This window comes from Coprinopsis cinerea, assembly GCF_000182895.1.
Source record: "Coprinopsis cinerea okayama7#130 chromosome 4 map unlocalized cont3.4, whole genome shotgun sequence".
Classification (NCBI taxonomy): domain Eukaryota; kingdom Fungi; phylum Basidiomycota; class Agaricomycetes; order Agaricales; family Psathyrellaceae; genus Coprinopsis; species Coprinopsis cinerea.
In genome coordinates this window covers 1,117,546-1,142,207 of record NW_003307541.1, presented here as the reverse complement: position 1 = coordinate 1,142,207, position 24,662 = coordinate 1,117,546, and the positions used below count along the sequence as shown (strand labels likewise).

The following is a 24,662-nucleotide window of genomic DNA, read 5'->3' as shown; positions in this document are numbered from 1 at the left end:
TTGTGTTTGATCCCAATTATGCCTCTAAATATCCAACCCAGTGCAAAAGAACCCATTGGATGGTGGTTCATGAAATCCATGGATCCTCGTCTCAATCCTTCGACGCGTCCGTTGGTTCAAGTTTCTGGTATTCGGTGTCAACTGTCGCACCATCAATTTGGATAGTAAATGAACCTCCTTGATCGCAGGTCTGTAGCCGCGATTCAGATAATCGAATCTTAATCCACTTTTGTATCTTTGAATACTGTACTTTGAGAAGTTATGAAATTTGACACTCGTGTGCAATGAATTGGGGCCTTTACGTAAGTAAAGATCGGTTTTTCAGAGTCGTAGGGACCCCTCGCCAAGCCTGCGCCGAGCTTTGACCATTAGGGAATTGTGTGATTGCCCTTCCCTGCCGGTTGATACCATCAGCAACGGACTGGCAACTCCCGACACAGGTGATTAGTAGTGTTGCCGCAAGGTGAGGTACTTTGAGGTCCCAATTTTTGAAGTTCAACGACCCTTTTTGAAAGTTTACAGCGGTTTTCATGACATGGCCAGAGGGAAAATCACTGTTACGAATTCCGCCCCTATCTTTTCTCTTCGCGTCCTTTCTCTATCACATGACTCACTTTCTTGTTCACATGATCTCTTTCTTTATCTCGTGACTGTTTTATCAGTTAATTCTTCTTACTGCTGCGGCGCAGCCTTCTTTGACTCTTTATGACTCCTTCTTGCTGCGGCGCAGCCACTCTCTATTGTTCTCTAATTTATCTCTGCTGCGCTCCGCAGTAACCTGTGCTCGCGCAGCCTTCTTCTCTGACTTCTCTTGACTCATATTCACGTAGCTAGATAGGTATATAAGCTCTGTAGATACCTCTCTTGTTCCTTAGCTAGTTCTCGTGAATCATACCCTCTTCTACTCTTCCCTCGAACTCGCTCTAGTCGTCTTAAGACAATACCTCTTGTGAGGCACTCTTAGACGCCTATCTCCTCGAACTCGCCTCAGAACCACGACTCTACGGTCGACGTGCATGCTCACTTGAGTTTCGCGTCCCTTGACCGTAACAGAAAGAACTAGCTCCAACACATCGTCACTCGTACTTACGGGTGACGACCCCATCGACCACACAGAATTCCCACATACTCGGCATCTGATCCCCCGGAACGACTCCCTACACCACCGCCATTTGTCGACCCAGTAGCCACCCTAATTGCCTCAACACCCGGATCCCAGTCAACCACACCCAGAGGACGTCTCCGAGGGCTTACCCCAAGCTCAACCAGACCATCAACACCATCTTTACTAGCGGTTAACCAATCGCTCCCTGAAGAAGAAACCGAAGAAGAACAAGAAGACTCGGAAGACAAGACCGACAACACCGACTGCAGCAACTTCGTACACCAGTTTAACTGTGAACACTACGACACCAACGAAGAAGACTGGTTTAACTGCGCCCAACAACCTTGCCCCAACTACCCCGGAAGACCCAAGACATCGACCAAGCAAACAAGAACCCTCAGAAGTTATCTTTTGAAGAAGAGCCTTCTGCAGAATTCCAAGACGCCCAAGAAGAACCCAGCACCGAGCCACAGCATCAAGAGGAAAGACCCTTGATTCCAGAACGTGAAGAGGAAGAACCCTTTACGCCAATCACCCTTGAACAACCAGTCACCATGGTCAGCCCAGCCAACCCAGACAACGGAACCCGAGACGTCGTAATGAGCGACGAAACCAACCAGAAGATCCCCGAAAGGCGAATCAATCCGCCATCCCCTTTCACCGGCAAAAAGGAAGACCTCAACGCCTTCCTCAAAGACGTGAAACTTTACTTGAAGGTCAACAAGCACATCTACACCGATGACGACAGCAAAATCACCTATCTCCTTTCGTTCCTCAAAGGAGACGAAGCCTCTGCTTGGAAAGAAGCATGGCTACGATCCAAGGAGACCGATTCCGATATCGAATTGGGCACCTGGAAGGACTTTGTCGCCATCTTCAAACAGGCATTCACTCCGATCAATGAACAAGAAGACGCCTTACAGCGCCTGAAGACGATGACCCAAGGAAAGAAGACGGCTGAAGAACATGTAGCCGACTTCAAGATTGTCCTATCGAAAACCAATCTCCTCTCCAAGGACCACGCCAACAAGACCGAAGATCAAAGAGTTGCAGACGCTGGAGACACTGTAGCTAGAGACTACTTCAAGCCAGTCTGAACGACCCGCTTCGAAAGAAGCTCTTCGACCTCGAGAAACCCCCTCGAACCTTCAAGGAGTGGACTGAGAAAGCCATCGAAAAGGACAACAACTACCGTCGCTACTTTGCCCTCACCAACAAAGCCCCGGCCAAAACCTCGACCTCAACCAGGCAATGGAACTTCAGTCGCCCCGCTCCTGCCAAAGATCCTATGGCCATGGACATCGACGCCATCATCTCCAAAGTCAAGGGCTTAGACCAGTCTGCAGGGACCGCTTTAGAGCAACACATCAGGGCAATCGGTCTTGGGAAGCTCTCTCCCCAAGAAAGGGCTGACCTGATCAAGAGAGGAGGATGCTTCCGTTGCCGAAAAGACAGACATCGCTCCTGGGAATGCCCCAATAACTCCACCAACAATCGCTCTGCAGGGACCAGCAACCAGAACACCAGCAATCGTCAAAGCTGGTCTTTCCGCCCAAAGAATGGCAAGGATCTCTACACCAACATCAGGGCCGCAATCCAAGAAGCAGGAGAGGAAGTCGTTGAAGAATTTTACAAGGAACTCGAGACCAACCAGGGTTTTTAGAATGGAGACCTGCATCGACGTCAGTATCTCCCTATTTATCAATTCATTCTGCCTTAGTAGCCCGAAAGAACAATAAATGCTTTATTTATTCCTATGCATCTTGAGGGCGAAACGGAGAGTGGAAAGATAATCGTCGACACCGAAGGAATGATAGATTCTGGAGCTGGAGGAAAATTCATCGACCAAAATTTTGCCCGAAACAAGAAACTTCCACTCCAACTCCTTCCAACACCTCTGAAAGTCTACAACGTAGACGGAACCCTGAACAAACAAGGAACCATCCGATACTCAACCACCATAAACGTCACTATCCACGGACACACACGACCCATTACCTTCTACATCACCGGCCTTGGAAAACAGAAAGTCATCATGGGTTTTCCCTGGCTTGAGGAAGCCAGACCCCATCATCGACTGGAGGAAGGGTACCCTTGAGTGGCGACAGAACCCTTCGTCAACACCACCGATCAGACCCACCAAGCCTTACACCCAGATCTTCAAGACCACCATCGAAGAAATCCCGGATACTGAACCTCAGAACCTCGACCCACTACCTGATTGGTACCCGACCACCTCTCCTATGATACCCAAGGATCACTTCAACACCTTTCGAAACCTACGTCAACAAGCTTATGGAAGGGAACTTCCATTGGGATAATGACGAGGGATCTCTCTTGACTGACGACCTGGTGATCTCATTCATCAATGGAGAACTTTCCGACGAAACGGAGGACATCTGGATCAACACCACCCTCACTCACTCACAGGCCTTCGAGCTCAAGTACAACCAGCGAGAAGAAATCAAGGACATCAGGCAACATGTACCGCCGGAATATCACGAATACCTCTCTGTCTTCGATGAGAAAGCGGCCTCCCGATTCCCCGAGTCTCGACCTTGGGACCACAGGATAGATCTGAAACCAGGATTCGAACCGAGGTCGTCTCAAGGTTTACCCGCTCACACCAGAAGAAGAGAAACTCGTCAAGGAATTCATCGATGACAATCTGGCCAAAGGATACATTCGACCGTCAGACTCCCCACAAGCATCCGGATTCTTCTTCGTCCCCAAGAAAGACGGAAAGAAACGCCCATGTCAAGACTATCGCTACCTGAACGAATGGACCGTCAAGAATGCTTATCCCCTTCCCCTGGTTACGGACCTCATGGACAAACTGAAAGGAGCCAAATACTTTCACCAAGCTCGACGTCTTGAAGGGTTACAACAATATCCGTATACGCGATGGAGACCAGTGGAAAGCGGCATTCAAAACAAAATTCGGCTTACACGAACCTACGGTCATGTTCTTCGGCATGTGCAACTCCCCAGCAACCTTTCAAGCAATGATGGACCACATATTCTCCTTGCAGATCGAAGGGAACTTTGTCATCATCTACATGGACGACATCCTCATCTTCTCCAAGACTAAGGAAGAACACGAGCGACACACCAAGGAAGTCCTTCGGATCCTTCGCGATAACGATCTCTACGTCAAACCCGAGAAGTGCGAATTCACCAAGGAAAAGATTGCTTACCTCGGGTTCATCATTGAACAAGACCGAATCTCCATGGACCCAGCAAAGGTTAAAGGGCTCCAAGACTGGCCCGCACCACAAACCATCAAACAAGTCAGATCTTTCCTCGGCTTTGGAAACTTCTACAGGAAGTTCATACGGAAATACTCCGACATTGCTCGACCCCTCAACGAACTCCTCAAGAAGAACCAAGCATTCAAATGGACCGAGGAATGTCAAGAGGCCTTTGACACCCTGAAGAAACGCTTCTGTGAAGAACCCGTTCTCATGATGCCCGACATGTCCAGACCATTCCAGATCGAATCCGACGCCTCCAAATACGCCTCCGGAGCAGTCTTGACACAGATGGACTCCAATGGTAACCGCCACCCAGTCGCCTTCTTGTCTAAGTCCTTCTCCCCCGCACAGGCAGAGAAGAATACGCCTGGATCACCTACACTCCCCCTTACGAGAATTCCCCCTACCACTCGCCTGCCAGCCGCCTCAAGACCTGTTACAACTGCAAGCGTGACGGGCACGTCATCCGCGAGTGCGGGTTTGAGAAGGAACGACGAAGGGCCCATCATCGCAACCGCTACCAACGATCGAAAACCGCCCACGATTATGCAAGGACGACTCAAGAAGCCATCTCTAGGAGGTCCGCCGGGATCAAGATCCCCCTCAAGTTCCGACAAGCCGATCGAGGAAAGAAGGTCCAGGGCAGTCAGTACCAAATCCTCAACAATGCAGAGCCACAGTGGTCAACAAATGACCCATCCTCATTGGTCCACAGAGGCCAGCTTGGGGAATCCATATCCCACATACATTGACCCAGCTCTGCCTACCATCACCATTAAATAATTGAGCCTGTTATAATGTTACATTGTCATTTGACCTGGTTTACAGCTAGTAGAGGATTTGACCTAATCTATACTGCATTGAAGATTCTAGACATACATCTACTGTGGTAGAGAAACAACCCTCTCCCCTCTCTTTAAAGGTTTACTGTCCGTTGCAGCACTCATCCCAAATGTCCAAGCTCGTTCCTCCCGGGAAAGGCAAATCAGCTGTCTATACTCACTTGAGTCTGTGCGATAACCAATCACCATGCACTGGCTCGATTGAGGTTCCAAAATCCCTGTCTGTAACATACCAGCATCACCGTCCTAGAGGTATAATTCTCTCCCCTCCCGTATAGCTTAGGTGACCGTCGGATCTTTCAGTCTAAACGTCCAAGCTCGTTGCTTCCGGGGAATGTGATGCAGCTGTTTTCTTTCTATCTCCACTGTCCGATTGCCGATCGTCCTGTAAACGCTTGGTCGACTTTCAGGGTTCTCTCTCTTTGGCATCACCGAATGATAACCACGACTGCAATGGGCAAACTCGATCCCTATATCAAGAGATACCCGCGTAACGTGTTCCTTCTCCAGTAATTACCAAAGCCCCAAACGGCGACCTGTAAAGTTTACATTGTAGCTGCTCAACTTGCAAGTAGCTACACATTTTGATAGTATTAACACGCGGGGCTTGCTCTTTCCCACTCTGACTGACTTTCACATTGCCAAATGGCCGCGCTTGTCTCGCTCGGCCGCACCCGACCAACAAACTTGCCCTTTTCCATTGACGCAGGCCATGACCTGTGTCATCGACGGGGCTTGTTCTGATTTGCCGCGCTAGGTCCATTAACACTGACGGCGACCGCGATCGAAGCGATTGACCAAGCTTGTTTGACGGAACCGCGCTTGTCTCGCTCGGCCGCACCCGACCAACAAGCTTGCCCTCTTCCATTGACGCAGGCCATGACCTGTGTCATCGACGGGGCTTGTTCTGATTTGCCGCGCTAGGTCCATTAACACTGACGGCGACCGCGATCGAAGCGATTGACCAAGCTTGTTTGACGGAACGGAAGAGTTGAACCAGCTCGGACAATAATTATGCCGCGCTCCAACCCAACTTTGTCTTCGACTCAGCTGGTTATGTGTTCTGCACCCAGGGTGACCATCTTGGATTATCACACTGTCCGTGTTCCTCCCATGAGCAACTTGGCCCACCTCGTCTGGAATCATTTTACATGCCGACCCAGCTCCCCCTACCTCGTTGCGAAGTCCAACTGATCGGTTCTGTGCTGCTTCTGGGACTCGCACAATCGATCGCTTATCCCCGCCCATATGCTTGACGTCATAATGCAGAGGTGCACCACTCTCCTTTGATTTCTCGCAACCTAGATCGATTCTAACCTTCTCTCTTCTGCGTACCATGGCCACTCTACTACCCAAGAGTGTCCGTATTCTATTTCGTACTTACGTGGGTCTTCCCGACGTTACACGAGAGGCCTTCCTCTTTGGGCAGTACGCTCTGCACCTTCTCAAGGCGTCTTTCTTCCCCGACCAAGATTTGCCGAAGGTGCCCAAGCTTGAGCTCTATCGACGCGCACAAGTCCAACAGATCGCAGACGCTGCCCACGCAGCGCTGCGAAACCCAGGTGAGCGCAGTCATCTTGGAAACGTCTGGGCCAGCCTCACCACATAGCAGCCAGAGTGAATTGGAAACTGCGCGACCTTCTTGCTGCTGTCCAGGAGCCCGACTTCGACCCCGACCAACTCTGGAAACGTTTCCCGCCCCTTGGCCCTCACACCGGAAAGCCTCCAGGCCGTTTCAGTCCCGAATGGACTCCAGAGGTTGTCGTTGATCAGGAGGGGTATATTCTCTTGTGGTATTTCCCATCCGTCATCCGAGACCAGTACATAGTAAGGATACCTATTCCAATCCATTCCCGCTTGCATTCTAAAATCCCTTCAGCAACAAATTCTTCAAACTCTTCGTTCTTGCAAAGAGGGCAAGAGCTTCTTCTCCTCGAAGGATGATGGCACCTGGCGAAGACACGAGGGGAACTTTTACGGCGGAGATTTCCAAACCACTCCACAAGGGATGGCATTGTTGTTTCCGGTGGCGTCCAGAAGCGCTCGTGGTTCCGATTCTGAGGTTAGTTTCCCCTCCGCCGAGGTTACTGTCCACTAATAGCCACACTCACGTTCACAGAGGACATACGGCCCCTCGAAATGTTTTCGGAAGCGCATCGAAAACGCATTTACGGCCGTAGGACAACTCATGGACCCCCTTGCTCTCCTTTCCGCAATTTCGGCCGTAACCCAACCGACGCAGTTCCATGCAGGCGTCTCTGTGCTGGAGAGCTTTCACAAAGGCGAATTGGAAATCGACGATGCTGACCTATTCACTGAGGTTCTCGAAAATTGGGCGGCCACCTACCACGCCATCGCTATTTACAACAACCACAACCCACCGCTACACACCGAAGAGCTCATCCCACATTTATTTTACGAAACGTTCCTCTCGTGCGGCAGCTCCCCTTCCACCACGCGTTTTATATGCGCCACCGTAGGTCGAGAGTACTACTTCGAACCCGGCTCGGTCGTCGTCTGTCTCTCTCGCCTTTTACAGCACCGCTGGCTCTCCGAGCCAACCTCTGACTCTGTTGTGATGGTAGGTTCGCACTATCATCAACTCATTAAATATTACGAGTCCAAGGATGACGACCCATTCAACGGCCAAACCGGGCCTTTCACCTCGCCCGACTTACTTCGATACCTTGAGGACAATATCACAGTCTAATTTTGTATTACATCTTTCAACCAAGTAGAATCCGATATGTCAGAGAACATCACACTCTAATTCTGGATTGAATATATGAACGAAGTTGAATACGATATGTCGGGATTCTTCGTCCTCGATTATCATCTCCCCAACCAGTCACCTACTATGGGCTTGGTAACCCCTCTCGTACAAATGACATGGCCGAGCTTGTTTTCATCTATCTACCCATGGTGAGCTGCGCCATTCAATACACCCGGCCTCTGGTCCAAATGGCATGCTCAAGCTCGATTACATCTATATCTACAGAATCCGAGCTGGACCATCCCTTATGTTAAACAATCTTTGTCAAGAGCCATGGCCGAGCTCGGAGGCCTCCTTCTACAAGTGCCGAGCTGGCTCATTATATACGCGCGAAGTGACTATCAAGGATCACGACCGGGCTCAGTCTCATTCAATAAGATCTACCTAGCGCCGCCATGTCCAATATACACGCTCAGTTATAAGAATAAGAGCAGGGGGTATTAACATTATTCCAAATATCAGTACGTATGCGCCCATCTACTGACACATCAGTTGTAAACATTGTCACATTACGCGCACTTATAATGCTGAATGAAGGCTAATCGTAAGACGAATGTCAATAAGTAAACCCCCAACCCCCAGCCCCCTCTCTCTCGATTGCCTTATTTTGGTAGTTAAAAAAACAAAAACAAAAAAAAGAAAACACCATTTGTCACCCTCGCACGCTCTCCCTAAGGCTCTCCCGTCTTCGTCGTCCCTCGGTCTTCTCCCAACCACCACCCACCAAACCATCCTCACCGCACCCCTGCGCAATGCTTCTCGAGACCACGCCCTGCATGCAAAATCTCAATGTTGCAGAAATGCAACACTTACTCAACTACGTTTCGTCTCGTCTTAGAGCGTGTGCCTCCGCCCTTGTAAGCTTGGAGGACCGTTGGCAATACGTCACGCCTCCGGGGTTGAAACCGGAATGGTGGCGACAGCTGCGAGTAGACTTGGTGAGTAGCTCGACAAGGTGGTTATATCGGATTCTAACGGCTTTTGGTTTCAGAACCATGGCCTTATTATCTTGGCCTCGGCCACTCTCCAGCACCCCGGGAAAATCGTCACCCCAGTTTTCCTCGAGCACCTACACCGACTTCTCATTTATGGAGGCATCGATTCACCTCAAGATGTCGCCCTTGTCGTCACCGATTACCCCCGCCAAGCCCATGACTACGCCGTGACCCGCTATGTTGACTGTTGGTGGGACTACACCCCCGATCAGTTCGAGCTCCAACGCCCTCGAAACCTTTCGGTCAGAGACCTCGTTCTTGCGTGGAAGTCCCAACACATGGCCAACACGATACCGTACTTCCCGCCCCTCCCCTTCGAAATCGCCAACCCTTGGGAAGAGTGGAAGCTCAAGCCCATCAAGGAGACTTTCGTCGAGCTTCGCAGCAAGATCGACGGTCTCAACGCCCAGCTCAGAGACACCAAAGCGGCCGTCGAACTCTTCGAGCTGACGTGCTCCAAGTTCCGCGGTCTCTTAGATCTGCGTATCGACGAGAAGCCTGCGTCCCCCGATCCTCAATCCAACATTTCCGACCCATCCCCTTCCCAACCCCGCTCACCCGTTATTTGGGGTACCTGGGATTCCACCCCCCCCTGGAAACGGTCTCCTCCGTTGCCAGAATCCCTTCGCCAACTCTCGCCGACTGGTGGTGAAACCTCAGAGGACTTGGCGCGCCAGGGTAAGAATCATGGGGACGACTCGTTGGAGATGGATTAGATACTTCCTCTGCCTGTATTCTCGTAGCTTTCGGTAATCCTACTCTCTTTGCATCCCCTTCGCATGCACATCTGAAACCCGACAATCGATGAATTTTCTAAGTATGAGTTACGATACAAAAAAGAAAAAGAGAAGAAAGTCAGAGGACGGGATTCAACACTGATTGGCGCGTTTTCAGAAACGCTTTCTGTGCGTTCATGCACATCAGCCTCCACATCTCCGACTGTCGCATGGCATAGGCGTTATGTCCAGGGGACTCAGGCTTCATTGCGGCCCATTGACGACATTGGTCCTGCTTATAAGCGAAGAACCTTACCACCCAGTCCATTTCATAGGTCAACAGTGTATGCTCTTCCTCCCATCGCTCAGCTCTGGACTTCGCACGCAGCCAGTTTACCCTATACACTGGATCGATAAAGAACCATTGAGTAAAGATTACCAAAGGTGTCGAGGAACAATGACTTACGTTCCTCCAAATACTCGGATTTCATCGAGTCTCCTTGGACGTTCAAAGTCCATATCCAGGACAATGAAACGTTCCTTTGTCCTCGGGCATTGGGGCTGTAGATAGCTGTTATTGCCTTCGTATCTTCCGTCTTGATCTGCCGATAACGAGCGAGGGTATCCGCATCAGCGCCTAATCTCGTAAGCGCCCATCGCGCTTGGTGGTAGATCTTGATGTACCGCCGTAGGTCGTTATTAACTGCCTTGACTGAGGCATAGCCTCTGGTTTTCTGCTGCTTTCCCTCAGCCAAACGGATATTCGATCGGTAAAGAAAAGATTTATGGCCGATTTCTGTTCGGACGCTCTCGAGGGCGTCTTCCGCCTGACCTATTCGCAGTCGTAACTCCTTGCCGCGGGCACGTTCCATAGAGGGGGGGGTGGAATCGAAAGACGATGGGAGGGGTATCTTGACGTTTTCGACTTCATTGTGAGTCATCGAGAATGGGTTATCCTCGTCATCCTCTATGTCCTCCACCTCTGCCTCACCGTGAAGCTGAACAATCGTCGTCGACTCCTCGGCCCCTCTCAGCGCGTCGAAGTCGGCATCTGGGAACAGGGTGGATGCTGTAGCGTAGAAGTCATTGATGTCCTTCTGAAGCTGTTCCCTCTTTTTAGCCACCTCTAACTCTTGTGCGTCCGACCGCTCCTTCGGTAGGCTTGCCATATGTGCCTTCAGATTTATTCTGGGAGATTTTCATTAGACGATGGCGAACTACGGCAGGAAGTTACTCACTGGGATTCTTGGATCCGCATTCCATTATGAAGCCACGAGGTAACCCCAAGCCCGCGATTTGTGGATCGTTCTTTCTCCATGAGAGTCGTACGAACCTTTGCAAGCGTTGGAGCTGGTATGTATTTATCAATCAATCGCGCTGACGGTATAGAGAATCCTTGGACTCACGCTTCACGACATCCGCGTTGAGTATATCCATTACGGAGACATCTCGGGTTCGGTTCTCATGCGCCTGGTCCAATTGTGCCTGCCAAAGTGCAACCTGAGATTCGGAGGCACTCTCATTGAGGAGCTGGAAGTCCTCTTCAGCTCGGATTAGTTGCAGGCGACTGTTACGCCAGTTCTTGCTAATGGACGGCACTACGAAATAGATGTAAGTGTCAGTAACTTCATAAACCGAAGGGGGCTGTTGTTTTCACCGAGGTTGATGAGTTTTTTCCAATTACTATCGTTGAGAATGGCGTCCAGAACCTCAGCTCGGTGGGGGAGTGACATCGTAGACGTAGCTCGAGCCACTTCATTCACTTGCGCCCAAAGCGACTCGAGAATCTCGCCTGACGAGCAGCCAGCGCCTCTGATGTATGTCAGGGAGTAACGGGCATTGCACGACTCCTGATGCCCATGCACATGGAAAAGGCCGATTCCCCAAACCCACACCAGGTCGGTGCGGATTCGAGTGTAACGACCTTGTCCCAGGCGGTCAAGCGCCTTCTTGCTGTACTGGCAATTTATATCGTACGCCAGAATAATACGCTTGGTTTCATCGGCGACTGTAAGGGTGACGCTTTGGGCTAAAGCGTAATCCATATTTATTTGACTATCGATCGCGAACTCGCATTAGCGCCCAACTTCGATCGCCAAGTTGCCAAAGGGTCACTTACCGTTCACCCTTTTGAAAATCGACGACAGAGCCGGGACAGAAGGCACCATGTCTCATGCATGCGATCGCTCCAATCCCAGTCGCATCACATCCTTTGTGAACTTTCCCTTTGTCTGCGATCGCACGATGTTCATGGCATGTAGGAGTCTGTTCCCAAAATATTGTGTAAGCGCCCACGTTTGCTGAAGGCGTTTATCACTTACCTCTGTTGTCTCTTTGGCTATCTTCAGGTGCTTCTGATAGCGATCCTTCTCCGTCATGAACCCCTCCCCGTTCTTCAGGTACACCTCCCCTTGATTGGCTCGTTTGCGATGAACACAGGTGAAGTTTCCGTCGGCTACGAAACTTCGGGTGTACTTCCATTGCTCAGGGTCGTCCTGCCAATTGGGAGGCAGGTTTATCCCTGGCTGTGGACAAGCCGCGCAAAATAAGGCCAGGTCTCCGTTACCAGGAGTTCTGTCCAGATGGCCAAACCCGTGGCGCTTAAGTTCCTTCAGGCGCCGCCACTGTCTGCCGACCCTTCTCAACTCTCGTGTACGGTCCTATAAGCCGAAGGATAATCAGAAATATGATTTTTTACACAAGAAAACTGTGACCAAAGGCCTACCGGGACAGTTCCAGGGAATGGTTCGTTGGTCAGTCGTCTTAGCTTCGAGTAGTAATGGTGGGACGAGGTCGCACATTCCAGCGTTTGGAGAAGATAGTCATCGAGGAGGGTAAATGTGAAGACCGTACGGACATCCTGTGAGGTGGAAGGATAGAATCCTTGTCGTAGAAGTTGAATATCGCTTTCGACGGCGTCCATACAGTGACAGAAGTGGAAAGGGAGGTAATGTACTCCGTTGGAGTGTACGACTACCAGAACTTTACACCCCCCTAGGATGCGGCCTTTTGGTTTCGCGTTAAAGTTAAGATCGTCGCCGAGGTCCCATTCGGTCTGGCCCTTATCCTGGAAATCCCTGTCGTCTTCATCGTCGTCGTCTTCAATGGGCTCGCACTTCCGATTAGGACAGAGGTTGACCCCAATTCCACACCTCCATAGCCAATCTGGTGTAAAGAACTCCCCATTCCATGTCTGAACGCGATGGAAAGGATGGTTAAGATGCTCCTGGTAACAGCACTCCCTGCAGTAGAGAGGTGACCCAACGCAGTCCTGACATCTCCACCAACTCCCGGACCGGGTTCCTCCACATGTTTGACATGCCATTGCTTTTCCAGAGGCTTCTCGGCCGATAACTTCATCGAGATAGAGGTATTGCTTCAGCTTCCATTCAAGCATGTAGTCGTTAGATGACTAGTGCAGTCCTGAGCCCGCCAGTTCTTTGAAGTCTGTGGGTATGCTCACCTTTGATGTGTTCGAATTCAGTGTCGCCCGCCCTCCATCATTCCCCGTTTCGATGTACTCCCATTCTTCGTCTGGATCGTTATCGAAGGCACCCGACACAGAAGCGTGATACGGGGAGCGCATGGGAGACGAGTAGGCCTTGATTTTCTCTGGTGATAACGAAGTCTTCTTCGGCGACGGTCCTACGGGCACCAGTTTGATCTTCTTTCGAGTTTTGGTAGCGGTCACTTCGGCAGTCATTAGTTTAACCTTCCCTTTCTGCCCTCCCGGCACTACGCGCTTGCGTTGCCCAAAACCCATCCTTCACGTCGTCTCGGTGGTCGTTGTAAAAGAAGCAATTAAAGATTGACGGAGGCTTTAACGTCGTCTCGGTGGTCGTTGTAAAAGAAGCAATTAAAGATTGACGGAGGCTTTAGTGTACGTCCAATTAAGGGTTGACGGAAGCTTTTGCATAGATCGCCGATCTCCTGTCCAGGTCAGGTAGTGTGGCTGTGTATTTCGATCGAATTCTAATCTCCTGTTCCTGTCCGTTGATTCCTGTTGACTCTCTCTCTTATCTCGCTTTTTTTCTATTTCTCCAAACCCCCCTCTGCCTTGAAACCAACGTTTATTCCAATATGCCAACCTCTTTCCAACGCTATGATACGTCAGCCAAGGAAACCGACGACGAGGCAAGCCCGTACGCACTCAAAATTTCACAAGTTGCTCTATTGAAGAGCAAACTCGACACCTACCGCGATTTAAAGGGGAAGGCTCGCAAACGTTTCGCGCATAAACTCGCACAAATCCTTAGGAATGAGATTCAAGACTTATCCGGCACGGCGATGCCCCAGGCGAAGCATGAGGCGTTGAAACGGGTGAGATTTTGTGACCCATGCAGATGCCCGTGCGCTTCTAACTCGTTGCCCTGCCCATCTTCAGGCGGTGACAGAATGGTTCAAGCAAAACGTACAGCGAATACGTGGGAATGGGAAGAGGATGTGGGGAATCCGCTGGCACGGGCGTTTGGTTTTTCAATACGAACGCACGCGCGCCATACTGCACATAGCCAGGCTGCTGGTCGACAACGCTCCGCTCCCTGATCTGCGGGGCCTCATTGACCAAGAAGAGCGGATTTTACCATCAGAGACCAAGGAGTTTCAATGGATCCCAGACGACGACGAAGAAGAGGATGAAGAGGGCGCGGGAAATTTGGACGTACTGGAGGAGGAGGAGGAGGAGGTGGAGGAGGAAGAGGAGGAGGGGGAAGGTAGCACTAGTCGCGATGGAAAACTGGGTGTCTCGAAAAAACCATCGAAAGCGCCGATGCCCAAGGCTTTCCACAAGTACCAGACTGCGACCACGCTTCTCTGGGAAACGCTGACCGACGACGAACGCCATTATTATCACACCACGGCCGAGAAATGGAGGAGCCAAGGTCCACCTCTCGCCGAGCAGCGACGGTGAGCAGATTTTACTTGTATCGCTTATTCTGCTACTAATTTACCTTCTACAGGGCCGCCGAACGTTTTATTTCGTCTAGATGTCTCGATTTCGCCACGGCCCTTCTCAACGACATGAACGCAAGGGTCTACATGCTCGTGGGTTACGAGGACACAAAGGGCGACGCATACGGGATCCAGTACGACTTCACAAAGGAGCTTCGCGGTGGCGAGGCGTTCAAGAAGGTCTACAAGAAGGAACTCCAGGAATCGGGCATCCTCGACTACTGGGGAGATTACGTCGGGAATCTGTACAACCGCGATGTTGTGAACCAAGAAGGCCCTACCACGAAGGCTCGACGGTCACACAGCAAGCCTCTGGTCCCACTCCCTGTTGACAAGTGGGGGGTTCCTTCGCTCCCTCCGCTGTCCCAGATGCCCAAAGGCGAGCAAACATCCGTTTGGCTATGCGACGTTTTGCGTAGCTTTTTCACTAGACATTATGGTAAGTGCCCCTTCGGACCAAAACGAATATCCGTGGCTGACATCTCTCAGTTTTAGCGAGAGGTTCGCAACCTTTGCCAAGTAGAGTCGGACCACACTCCTATTCCAGAGTACCCTGGAAAGCGATTCGCACCAATATCCGTCGATGCATTGACCAAGAGTACCTCCCTGATGACCTCGCGGAGATCTGGAACGACCCATCACAACTCGACCTCGACAAACGCCTAAAGCTCTACTCGTTCTACCTTGCTCGCCAGAATGACCCGACGGTTGACATTGTGTTCGAGTTTTCGCACCTTCCCTCTCGGGGCGGGAAGACGTTCCATCCCAGGAAGTACTCGCTGGAGACAGTGGTTTCCCCTGACAGCGACGACGACGGAGACTACGGGTACAAGGACGTGTCACGATTCGTCCCCCCTCGTCCAAGGCCAACGCCATCCCCTTCGAAACTTAAGAGCAAGACAGGGAAGAAGGGAGACACTAAACGGGTGACGTTCGATACTGGTTCCACTGGTTCAAAGAAGGCAAAGAAGACGAAACTCTGTAAGTCTAATGTTTTGTACGAAAGATTGACAACGCTTCTGATAGATTTTAGCATACCTCGAAGTCTCTGACAATGACTCGTTGAACGGCACAGTGCGGTTCAGCGATTCTTCCCTGTCGGATTGCGAAGGGTTCGGTGGACCGCGACAAACCAGTACCACCTCTCAGCTTTCAGACTGTGAAGCTTTCGGCGAGACTTCTCCACAACTGTCCGACTGTGAAGCCTTGGGTCAACCATCCCACTCCCGCCCTCCCTCACCCGAACTATCCGACTGCGACGCGTTTGGTGACGACGGGGCATCCGTAGCAGCCCAACTATCCGACTGCGACGCGTTTGGTGACGACGGGGCAACCGTAGCAGCCCAACTATCCGACTGCGACGCGTTTGGTGACGACGGGGCATCCGTAGCAGCCCAGCTATCCGACTGCGACGCGTTTGGTGACGACGGGGCCGACGTCGACCTCTCTCACGACGGACCTGAGCTCGAGGAAACGACTGTTGGCCTACCAGCCACAGAGCTATCCGATTGCGATGGATTCCAGGACGAGGTTTCAGTGAACAGTTCGGAGGAAGAGGTTGATGATACCCTACCAGATCCTAACCGTCAACAGCTACCTCCTCCCAAATCTCCGAGGAGGTTGGCAGTTCCTGTGGTTCTCATCGAGAATAGCCCGCGAACTCCTCGAACTCGATCAAGGGCAGCAAAGGAACGTGCTCAATCAGAGGTGCGACGTTCGGGTAGAGTGGAAAAGCTGGAGTCGTTGAAGAGGAAACGTGAGCTTGGGGAAGGTAGTCGGACGGGTGGGCCAGAGTCCTCCAAGCGCACGAAGACCACGAAACCTGCCTCCGGTGTCGCAGCACCCAAGCGTATTGCGAAAGGTCGGGGAGGGCCCGTATCTAGGCGCGGTTCAGGGAGGACTCGTAAGTAAACCAATCGCTTTTTCGTCGCTTGTATTTTTTCATCGCCTGTATCTATACTATCTCGAGGTTCTGTGTACGCGTCCGATTTGTCTGTTCATTCATTACACTTTCTTATCGAGGGATTCTACAAAAAAAAAAGGCATTACATAAACAACGAGTCTACATGTCGCTGGCAGGAGTACTAGAATTGTCATCCAATGGAGGTGGCGGGAGTCTGTAATTTTGATGGGGGTAGCCGTCTTGGGGGTTCCAGTCCGTCGGATTCTCGGGGGTGAGGGAGAGATAGTGGGAGAGGTGAAAGGAATTATCGGAGAGATGAGGCTGTTGCCGGGGGAAATTGGAAACATTGGGCTGATTTGGAGGGAAGTGGTCTCGCCCGAGGTGAGGTTCGAGTTGCGCCGGGTTGATGGTGAGAGGTGTCGAGCTCCCAGCATTATGAGGGTGAGGATTTCGGAGAGCTAGGGTGGATGCCTGAGCGATTTGGTTAGTTAAGACATCAGACTGAGCAGGGGGGATTGGCTGGGGCCCGGGGTTTGACTGAGGCGACGGTTGTTGCGCCGTACAGTTTTGACGGGTTGGGAGAGAGACTTGGAGATTTTGGTTAAGGAGGGGAGTAGACTGGGCGGCTGGGGCTGTCTGAGAGGGCGGTTGGTGCGCCATGAGGGCCTGGAGGGCTGGCTGGAGTAACACCTGCCCTCCGGCAAGTCCTGCCTATGATGGAGTGTCAGTGGTAAGCGGATTGGTGACGAGATGGCGAGACTTACCACAGCGGCTAGCAGAAGGTTTATGTTGTCTCGTGCCCATTTGAGCTCACCTTCGTGACTAGCTTTTGTCAAACCGCCTTGAGTGTCGCCTTGAGTGTCAAGCTCGGGTTTCGCAGTGGTACCCTGTTGGATTCGCGACTCGAGCTGGCTGCATTTCTCCTCAAGCTCTGAAACGCGCTTTTGAAGGTCGACCTGCTGTTCCCGGATTTGATCGTACTCTTTATGATATCGAATAAGAGTGGTCGCGTCGGAGGAGAGCTCGTTGAGTTGGGATGCATGGCGTCGTTGTTCGTCAATGAGTTTGGTCGTGTCGGAGGAGAGCTCGTTGAGTTGGGAAGCATGGCGTCGTTGTTCGTCGACGAGTTTGGTGATAGACTCTGGACTGGGCTGGGTCGGAGGGACTACTGTAGGGTGGGGACGATGCGGGAAGACACCACGCGTACCCTATAGGTTCCTTCCAGTGGGGATGCGAGATAAGACAACTTAGGGATGCATACCTGGTGGCCGAACTGTGAAGTAGAGAAAACACTCGGTCGGGGCGCTCCTTGAGTTTCATCATCCTGATAGACGCTGCCACCAAAAGTAAAACGTTGGGGGTTGGAAGTCTGGAACTGGGTATCAGTATCGGGACGGGTAAATTAGTGAAGATCAGTGCACACCTGAGGCGGAGGTTGCTGATTTTTGGGAGGTAAGGGTTTCGAAGGCTTGGAACTTGTAGGTTCCGCTGATGTATCCGTTGCTCGTGGCCTTTTGAGCGGGCGATGGTCTTGAAGATCGTCAGATTCGTCATCCTCGAGTTGCGACGTCTTCTGCGCTGGCTTATGTGGCTTCTTCTTTGGCGGGAGATCGACCGCTCTACCTTTCCCTTTCGCTATGGACCTGGGTGGGGGATATTTGACGAGAAGGGGCGGGGTTTCTTGGAAACCCTTGGACTGAAAAAGTTCTAGTGGAAGGGACTGTGGATTCTTGAGATACTGTCTAGCCCGGTTTCGAAACCAAACATCTAAAGACGCCCCAAGCCAGTCCGGTTCTCTGTAGCCTTCTTTGAGAGCGGTTGTCGCGACGTCTTTCTACACGGATTGAGAATAGACCTGGCAGCTTGGGAAGGCACTCACCGAGAGCTTGAGCAGCTGCACTTTGTTGTGGTTTATTTCTGCTTGGGTCCAGGATGGGATAGCGAGGATGAGTTGATGTAAGTCATCGAGCTGTTGGATGAGCTGTGGGGAAGGCGGGGCCATGGAGGCGACAGTGACATACGTCCACTTGGATAACCAAGATGCGACGAGGAGCCGGCACTCCTCCGATGAGGGAGCTCGGGTGTATCATACGCCCATGCGCTAGGTTAGGGGCTCTGGGAAGAGGGATGAGCTGGTTGATCGAGCTCGGAATTGAGAAACTCCACCCACGGAGCCCATTCATTGTGAACAGGGTCACCAAAAGCGCCTATGGCGGGTGAAGTTGGTCAATTATTGAATGGGTACCCCGACAAACTAGTGGGGAGTGGACGCGATTCATATTAGGGTAGAGCTCGGGCTGAAAACCCACCAGACCCAGCTCGGCCGTCGTAATCAAGTGGATGCGCGACATGTAGTGGCGTCAAGCTAATGCGGTAAGGGTGGGCTTCATATTGTGATCGAGCTCGGGTTGAAAGAAATCGCAGACCGAGCTCGATCACTGTGATCGAGCTTGGGTTTAAAAAAGGTCGCGAACCCAGCTCTGTCACTCTGGTCGAGCGGAAGCGGTACACCTACAACGTCTGATAGCTGGTTTGCAGACCCAGCTCGGTCACTTTGATCGAGCCCGGGTTGAAAAAAGGTCGCAGACCCAGCTCTCCCACTTTGGTCGAGCGGAAGCGGTACACCTACAACGTCTGATAGCTGGTTTGATTCGGGTTGAGCTCGGCCACTGTCATAGCTGGGAGGACACATCTTGACTTATGGAAACGCTTGGTCAAGACCCAGTCCGACCGTTGGTATCTAGTGGATCAACAACGTATAGGATAAGCAATAGCTAGGTCGTTATGAACTCGAAATTTGCGCATGCACTTACCTCACATGATAACAAAATTGGATTGCTCTTAATAGAATGGGAAATATCTAGGTACCTGAGGTGAGAATGGGTTATCTTGTTAGCGAGACAAAAAGCAGCGAAGGGATTTGACTCGGTTCGTCGAAAAGCTGGGGTTTTTGGAATGAAGGCCACATGCAACTCACATCGTCGCAGAGCTGGGGTCGTTGGGATGGCGTTTCTGTACCGGTGAGTTTAACTGATTTCGTTATTGACAAGGCCCATTATACTGGTTCAAACAATCTGGGTGGTGCAAGCGGCAAGCTCGCCCGAGGCTTATGTGGAAAGGGTCATGTAGCGATGTTCGTCGAAAAGCTGGGGTTTTTGGAATGAAGGCCACATGCAACTCACATCGTCGCAGAGCTGGGGTCGTTGGGATGGCGTTTCTGTACCGGTGAGTTTAACTGATTTCGTTATTGACAAGGCCCATTATACTGGTTCAAACAATCTGGGTGGTGCAAGCGGCAAGCTCGCCCGAGGCTTATGTGGAAAGGGTCATGTAGCGATGTTGGAACACATGGGCAGTAGAGTCATATCTGGTTGGCGTAATCGAGGTAGCCGGAATGTAAGGCTCATTTGAAGGTTATGGTATAGAGATGCTGTGGCAACGTTAGCCCTTCTTAGCAGTAAAGATTCATTTGGTTTACAGTCAATTGAAGGGACGTGATTGGATACCCAAAGCAAGCTGGGCCTGTACACATGACTCTTTGTCCAACCCAGATCGCCCCTGTACCACATGGACATTGTGCTCTTAATCAACCACTGTGGACCAGTATATATGGTGTTTGGGTATGCACCGTTGTGGAAGGTCCGCTTTGACGAAACCCCCGCTGGAAACAACAGTTGGGACGACAGTCTGATCCCAGATTGGTCCACCCCTGGCCCCGACGCTAGTAGTTGGGATTGAATGGGACTTCAATCATACAAAGGGGGTAAATGTTACGAATTCCGCCCCTATCTTATTCTCTTCGCGTCCTTTCTCTATCACATGACTCACTTTCTTGTTCACATGATCTCTTTCTTTATCTCGTGACTGTTTTATCAGTTAATTCTTCTTACTGCTGCGGCGCAGCCTTCTTTGACTCTTTATGACTCCTTCTTGCTGCGGCGCAGCCACTCTCTATTGTTCTCTAATTTATCTCTGCTGCGCTCCGCAGTAACCTGTGCTCGCGCAGCCTTCTTCTCTGACTTCTCTTGACTCATATTCACGTAGCTAGATAGGTATATAAGCTCTGTAGATACCTCTCTTGTTCCTTAGCTAGTTCTCGTGAATCATACCCTCTTCTACTCTTCCCTCGAACTCGCTCTAGTCGTCTTAAGACAATACCTCTTGTGAGGCACTCTTAGACGCCTATCTCCTCGAACTCGCCTCAGAACCACGACTCTACGGTCGACGTGCATGCTCACTTGAGTTCGCGTCCCTTGACCGTAACAATCACCTACCTGTTGAACTTATCTTATCTTATCTGTAGATTATATCGTAGATTAGATTAGATTAGTGAGACTCAGTCCAGAACACTCCTAGAACATTCTAGTGTAGAACATTCTGGAACGTCACATGAGTAGATGCTAATACTTGCACCCATATTGCGTCATTATCGCTCATGATGACTCATTCGCTTACTCACCCGTCACACCTTCCATATTTATGTAGTATACGTCACATCTGTCACGCTTCCTGTAAACTATAAATACCGGCCCTCCCTGGCCTTGGAATAGATGACAGAGTTCGTCACAACTCTTGTAGTTAGCCACTAGTTAGCCTCACATAACACTCTACCTGGTAAAGTCTTAGAGTAGACCACCTTAGCTAGATAGTGTTTACTCGACAGGTTATGAGCCCCGCTAGGCTTTAGCTTTGCGCTTGTTTGGCTGCATTGCTAAATCTGGTTTGCGCTAGTCTCTGGCTGCATCCAGAATCTAGTTTGCGCTTTTTTGGCTGCATCTAGATGCTCTAAGGCTTACTACTTGTGGTCGTCATGATCTGCGCTATTTTTTGGCTGCGATCAGGGGACTAAGGAGCGCTATTTTTGGCTGCACACTTGTCCTTCTATTCTCTCACGAGAACGCCATGCTGATGATCGGTCTTTTTGACAGATCTCAACAACTATGTCCTCCGCCCTCACTCAACTCGTTCCGATTCTTGATGGCACCAACTATCGAGAATGGAAGCCGCTCGCCATCGCTTATCTCCAATTTGCTGGCGTGTGGGATGTTGTTGATGGGACCAATCCGGAGCCTTCTGATCTTCCCCCCGATGCCAAGGAGGAAGACAAAGAAGCTCGCCGGAAGGAGCAAAGGGCGTGGCTCGAGAAGAATATGACTGCTAAAGGTGCCCTCACCTTACGCATGACACCTGCTATTCGCTTGACCATCCAGTCAAACCAATTGGCTCGAACCATTTGGACGAAGTTGGAGGAAAGTTACGGTACTCCAGGGGCATCCGTGGTCTTTGCCGTCTTTGCCGATTTCAGGAAGGCTATCGCTTTCAAGCTTTCGGAAAATGAAAATCCGGTACCACAAATGGATGATCTCCGATCAGTCTTTGATCGACTTCACGCCAATGGTGTCAGAATGCCTGACTTCTTCCAAGCCATGATCCTGATCAACGCAATTCCCCAGAAATGGGATAGCATTGCGGTTCTGTTGATGCAGAACAAAAAGGTCAAGGAACTCAAATTGGCTGATGTGTACGAAGCCATCATGGCGGAGTATGAACGTCGAACTCAGGGTTCCGTTCACGCCAACAAGATGTCAGCGATAAAGCGGAAGAAGGGTAACCCCAACTTCAAGCAGCAGAAGCAACAGCAGTCGTCTTCTAACTCGCCTACCCAAGGACAGCAAGGACAGTCTTCTAACGACAAGAAGAAGTCCAAGCGTGGGAAGTCGTCCGGAAAGAAGAAGCAACACCATCACCATCATCACACTCACATGGTTGACGCTGATCCTGATTCCGATTCTGATGACTCCTCCCAAATTGCTTCCGCTGTCGTCCTTGGCTCCCACATCATCCTCGGCTCTACCATCACACTCCTACTCCCACTACTACCTCCGTCGCCTCGTTTACCTCGTCCGGCATCAAGGTCAACAAAGTCCCCGTCAATCTTCCGGCTCAAGTTTACACCCCCGCTACCGCCGAGAAGACCAACGATCCCAGGACTCATCCCGTTTATCCGGACTTGGCACAGGCTCAGGAGATCTGCGATCGGCTTCACGTTCCTCGCACTGCCAAAAATCTCCGACCTCTCATGGATTTCCCCGTTAAGAAGTCACTCGAAGATCGTCTCGAATCACCTCCTCCTGCCAAACGTGCTCGTTCCGAGTCTCCTCTCTTTACAGACTCTGACAACGACGACACAGTCTCACTTGGCATGGATACCGATGACGAACCCGACTTCAAAGCGGACACGGAGATTGAGGACACTGCCATGGAACTCGACACCGGACACATCGACGAACAAAGGTGTGTGTCATCCCGTCGGCTGAACGAACAACTTGCTGATCTCACACAGCGCTCTATTCTAATCGATGCTGCTGTATTACGTGATGATCTGTATATGGACTTATGTATTGCTTTGAATTACCTCGCTCGGCAATATATGTCTATTTCCTCGTTCTTCGCGAGTTGTTCTGAATGCCATTCTCCATTCCACGGGTATGACGTCTGGATGATGGACTCCGGTTGTTCTATGCACGTCACTAGTGATGAGACCGATTTCGCATCCTATACTCCATTAAGAAATTCGCCCGAAATTCGCACAGCTGATAAAAAGGCTACTCTTCGTTGGGCTGGAGTTGGATCCGTCTTCATCAAACACATGGTGAAAGATTCTCATGGGAAATATCAAGAAGTCAGGACTCGTCTATATCCTGTCTATCATGTCCCCAACCTACACGGACGATTACTCTCTATGGGAGAGTTTCTTCAACAACGTGGACATTACGTTCACGGTGATAACAAATCGATCGGCATCTATAAGCCCGATCAATCTCAAGCTATAGTTTGCCGTCCGGCTATACCCGGTCACACCATTTTCTGGGTTAAGACTCGGATCACTTCCGTAAAGAGTCTAGCGGCAAAACAGCTCTCGATGGTTTATTCCGTCGACTACCAAACCATGCATCGACGCTTTGGGCACCCCTCAAAGGAAGTGCTGAGAAAGCGAAGGGACATACCAAGGGTTTCCCACAGAATGTCTCTGTACCCGAAAAGACGTCTCCCTGCAAGGGATGTCATGAGGGAAAGATGCCATCAAAATCGTTCCCACCATCAACTTCTCGTGCGAAGAAGCCTTTTGAGAAGATTCACTCTGATCTTAAGAGCTTCCCGGTAGAATCCTATCACCGGTACAAGTACTTCATCGCTTTCTTCGATGACTATACCTCCCACGGTTGGATCGTCCTTCTCCGAAAGAAGGATGATGCCATCAAGGCCTTACGCGACTTCGTTGCTATGGTCAAGAACCAATTTAACGCCTCCATCAAAGAGTGGATGTCGGATGGAGGGGGAGAATTTAAGTCCGAAGAATTCGATAACGCACTGAAGGAACTTGGCATCAAAATCCTACAGAGCATTCCGCGTCAGCCCCAACAAAACGGCAGGGCTGAGCGTTTTATCAGGACAATTATGGATAAGGCCCAGGCACTTCGCTTTGACGCCTGTCTTCCTGAGTCCTGGTGGGAATTCTCGGTGTCACATGCCGTGCATCTCTACAATCGCACGCCTGTCAGACGTCTTAAGTGGAAAACTCCGTATGAGCTATTACACAAGAAGGTCCCTGACATCTCGCACTTACGTGTCTTTGGTTGTGGCGCTTACGTCTACCTTCCCGAAGAAGTCCGAAAGAACAAACTATCACCCAAATCTGAACTTATGGTGTTCTTAGGATATCCTGAGGGAATGAAGGGTTATCTCTTCATGCGCTTACACAACAACAGTCTCTTCCGAGGCGCTACGGCTGTCTTTGATGAGACTTACTTCCCAAAGTGTCCTGGTGCACAACCTCAACGAGGTGGCGTTCGTGCCGGCGACGAACCGCCTCCACCATCGGATCGCGGAGATGACAACATTTCTCCTGAAGGAGGTGACGATGATGACTTTATCCATCGTCCCAACTCCCAAAATGATGACCTTCCCCAAAGGGATCGAGGGGGAGATCGTGACGACGATCAACCTCAAGATCCGCCGCCACCTGCCCTGGGAGATCAACCAGAGGAACCACCGGCTCCGGAACAACAACCGGACCAACCTCGAAGATCTGGCCGTGAGCGGAGAACCGTTACTCGTCCAGGC

The 24,662-nt window shown here is 50.9% G+C and overlaps 5 protein-coding genes across 5 annotated transcripts; 3 read left to right on the top strand and 2 right to left on the bottom strand.

Moving 5' to 3' along the window:
- Positions 1–6,537: 6,537 nt before the first annotated feature.
- On the top strand, positions 6,538–7,911 carry CC1G_11683 (hypothetical protein; the record flags this gene model as incomplete). Its single annotated transcript, XM_001838569.2, has 5 exons — positions 6,538–6,763; positions 6,814–7,028; positions 7,081–7,263; positions 7,321–7,677; positions 7,741–7,911. The coding sequence occupies 5 exons, from the start codon at positions 6,538–6,540 to the stop codon at positions 7,909–7,911; spliced, it is 1,152 nt and encodes a 383-aa protein (XP_001838621.2).
- An 815-nt stretch (positions 7,912–8,726) lies between these two features.
- Positions 8,727–9,685, top strand: CC1G_11682 (hypothetical protein; the record flags this gene model as incomplete). Its single annotated transcript, XM_001838568.1, has 2 exons — positions 8,727–8,912; positions 8,966–9,685. 2 exons carry the CDS (start codon positions 8,727–8,729, stop codon positions 9,683–9,685), a joined length of 906 nt encoding a protein of 301 aa, XP_001838620.1.
- Positions 9,686–9,824: 139 nt separating this feature from the next.
- CC1G_11681 (hypothetical protein) lies at positions 9,825–13,388 on the bottom strand (the record flags this gene model as incomplete). Its single annotated transcript, XM_001838567.2, has 9 exons — positions 9,825–10,090; positions 10,152–10,873; positions 10,924–11,035; positions 11,092–11,283; positions 11,343–11,740; positions 11,805–11,950; positions 12,007–12,345; positions 12,411–13,097; positions 13,149–13,388. The coding sequence occupies 9 exons, from the start codon at positions 13,386–13,388 to the stop codon at positions 9,825–9,827; spliced, it is 3,102 nt and encodes a 1,033-aa protein (XP_001838619.2).
- Positions 13,389–13,765: 377 nt separating this feature from the next.
- Positions 13,766–16,546, top strand: CC1G_11680 (hypothetical protein; the record flags this gene model as incomplete). The annotated part of the gene is made up of 5 exons (XM_001838566.2): positions 13,766–14,005; positions 14,070–14,590; positions 14,644–15,074; positions 15,131–15,616; positions 15,669–16,546. 5 exons carry the CDS (start codon positions 13,766–13,768, stop codon positions 16,544–16,546), a joined length of 2,556 nt encoding a protein of 851 aa, XP_001838618.2.
- Positions 16,547–16,697: 151 nt separating this feature from the next.
- CC1G_11679 (hypothetical protein) lies at positions 16,698–18,540 on the bottom strand (the record flags this gene model as incomplete). The annotated part of the gene is made up of 5 exons (XM_001838565.2): positions 16,698–17,249; positions 17,303–17,746; positions 17,800–17,907; positions 17,962–18,372; positions 18,418–18,540. The coding sequence occupies 5 exons, from the start codon at positions 18,538–18,540 to the stop codon at positions 16,698–16,700; spliced, it is 1,638 nt and encodes a 545-aa protein (XP_001838617.2).
- Positions 18,541–24,662: the final 6,122 nt, after the last annotated feature.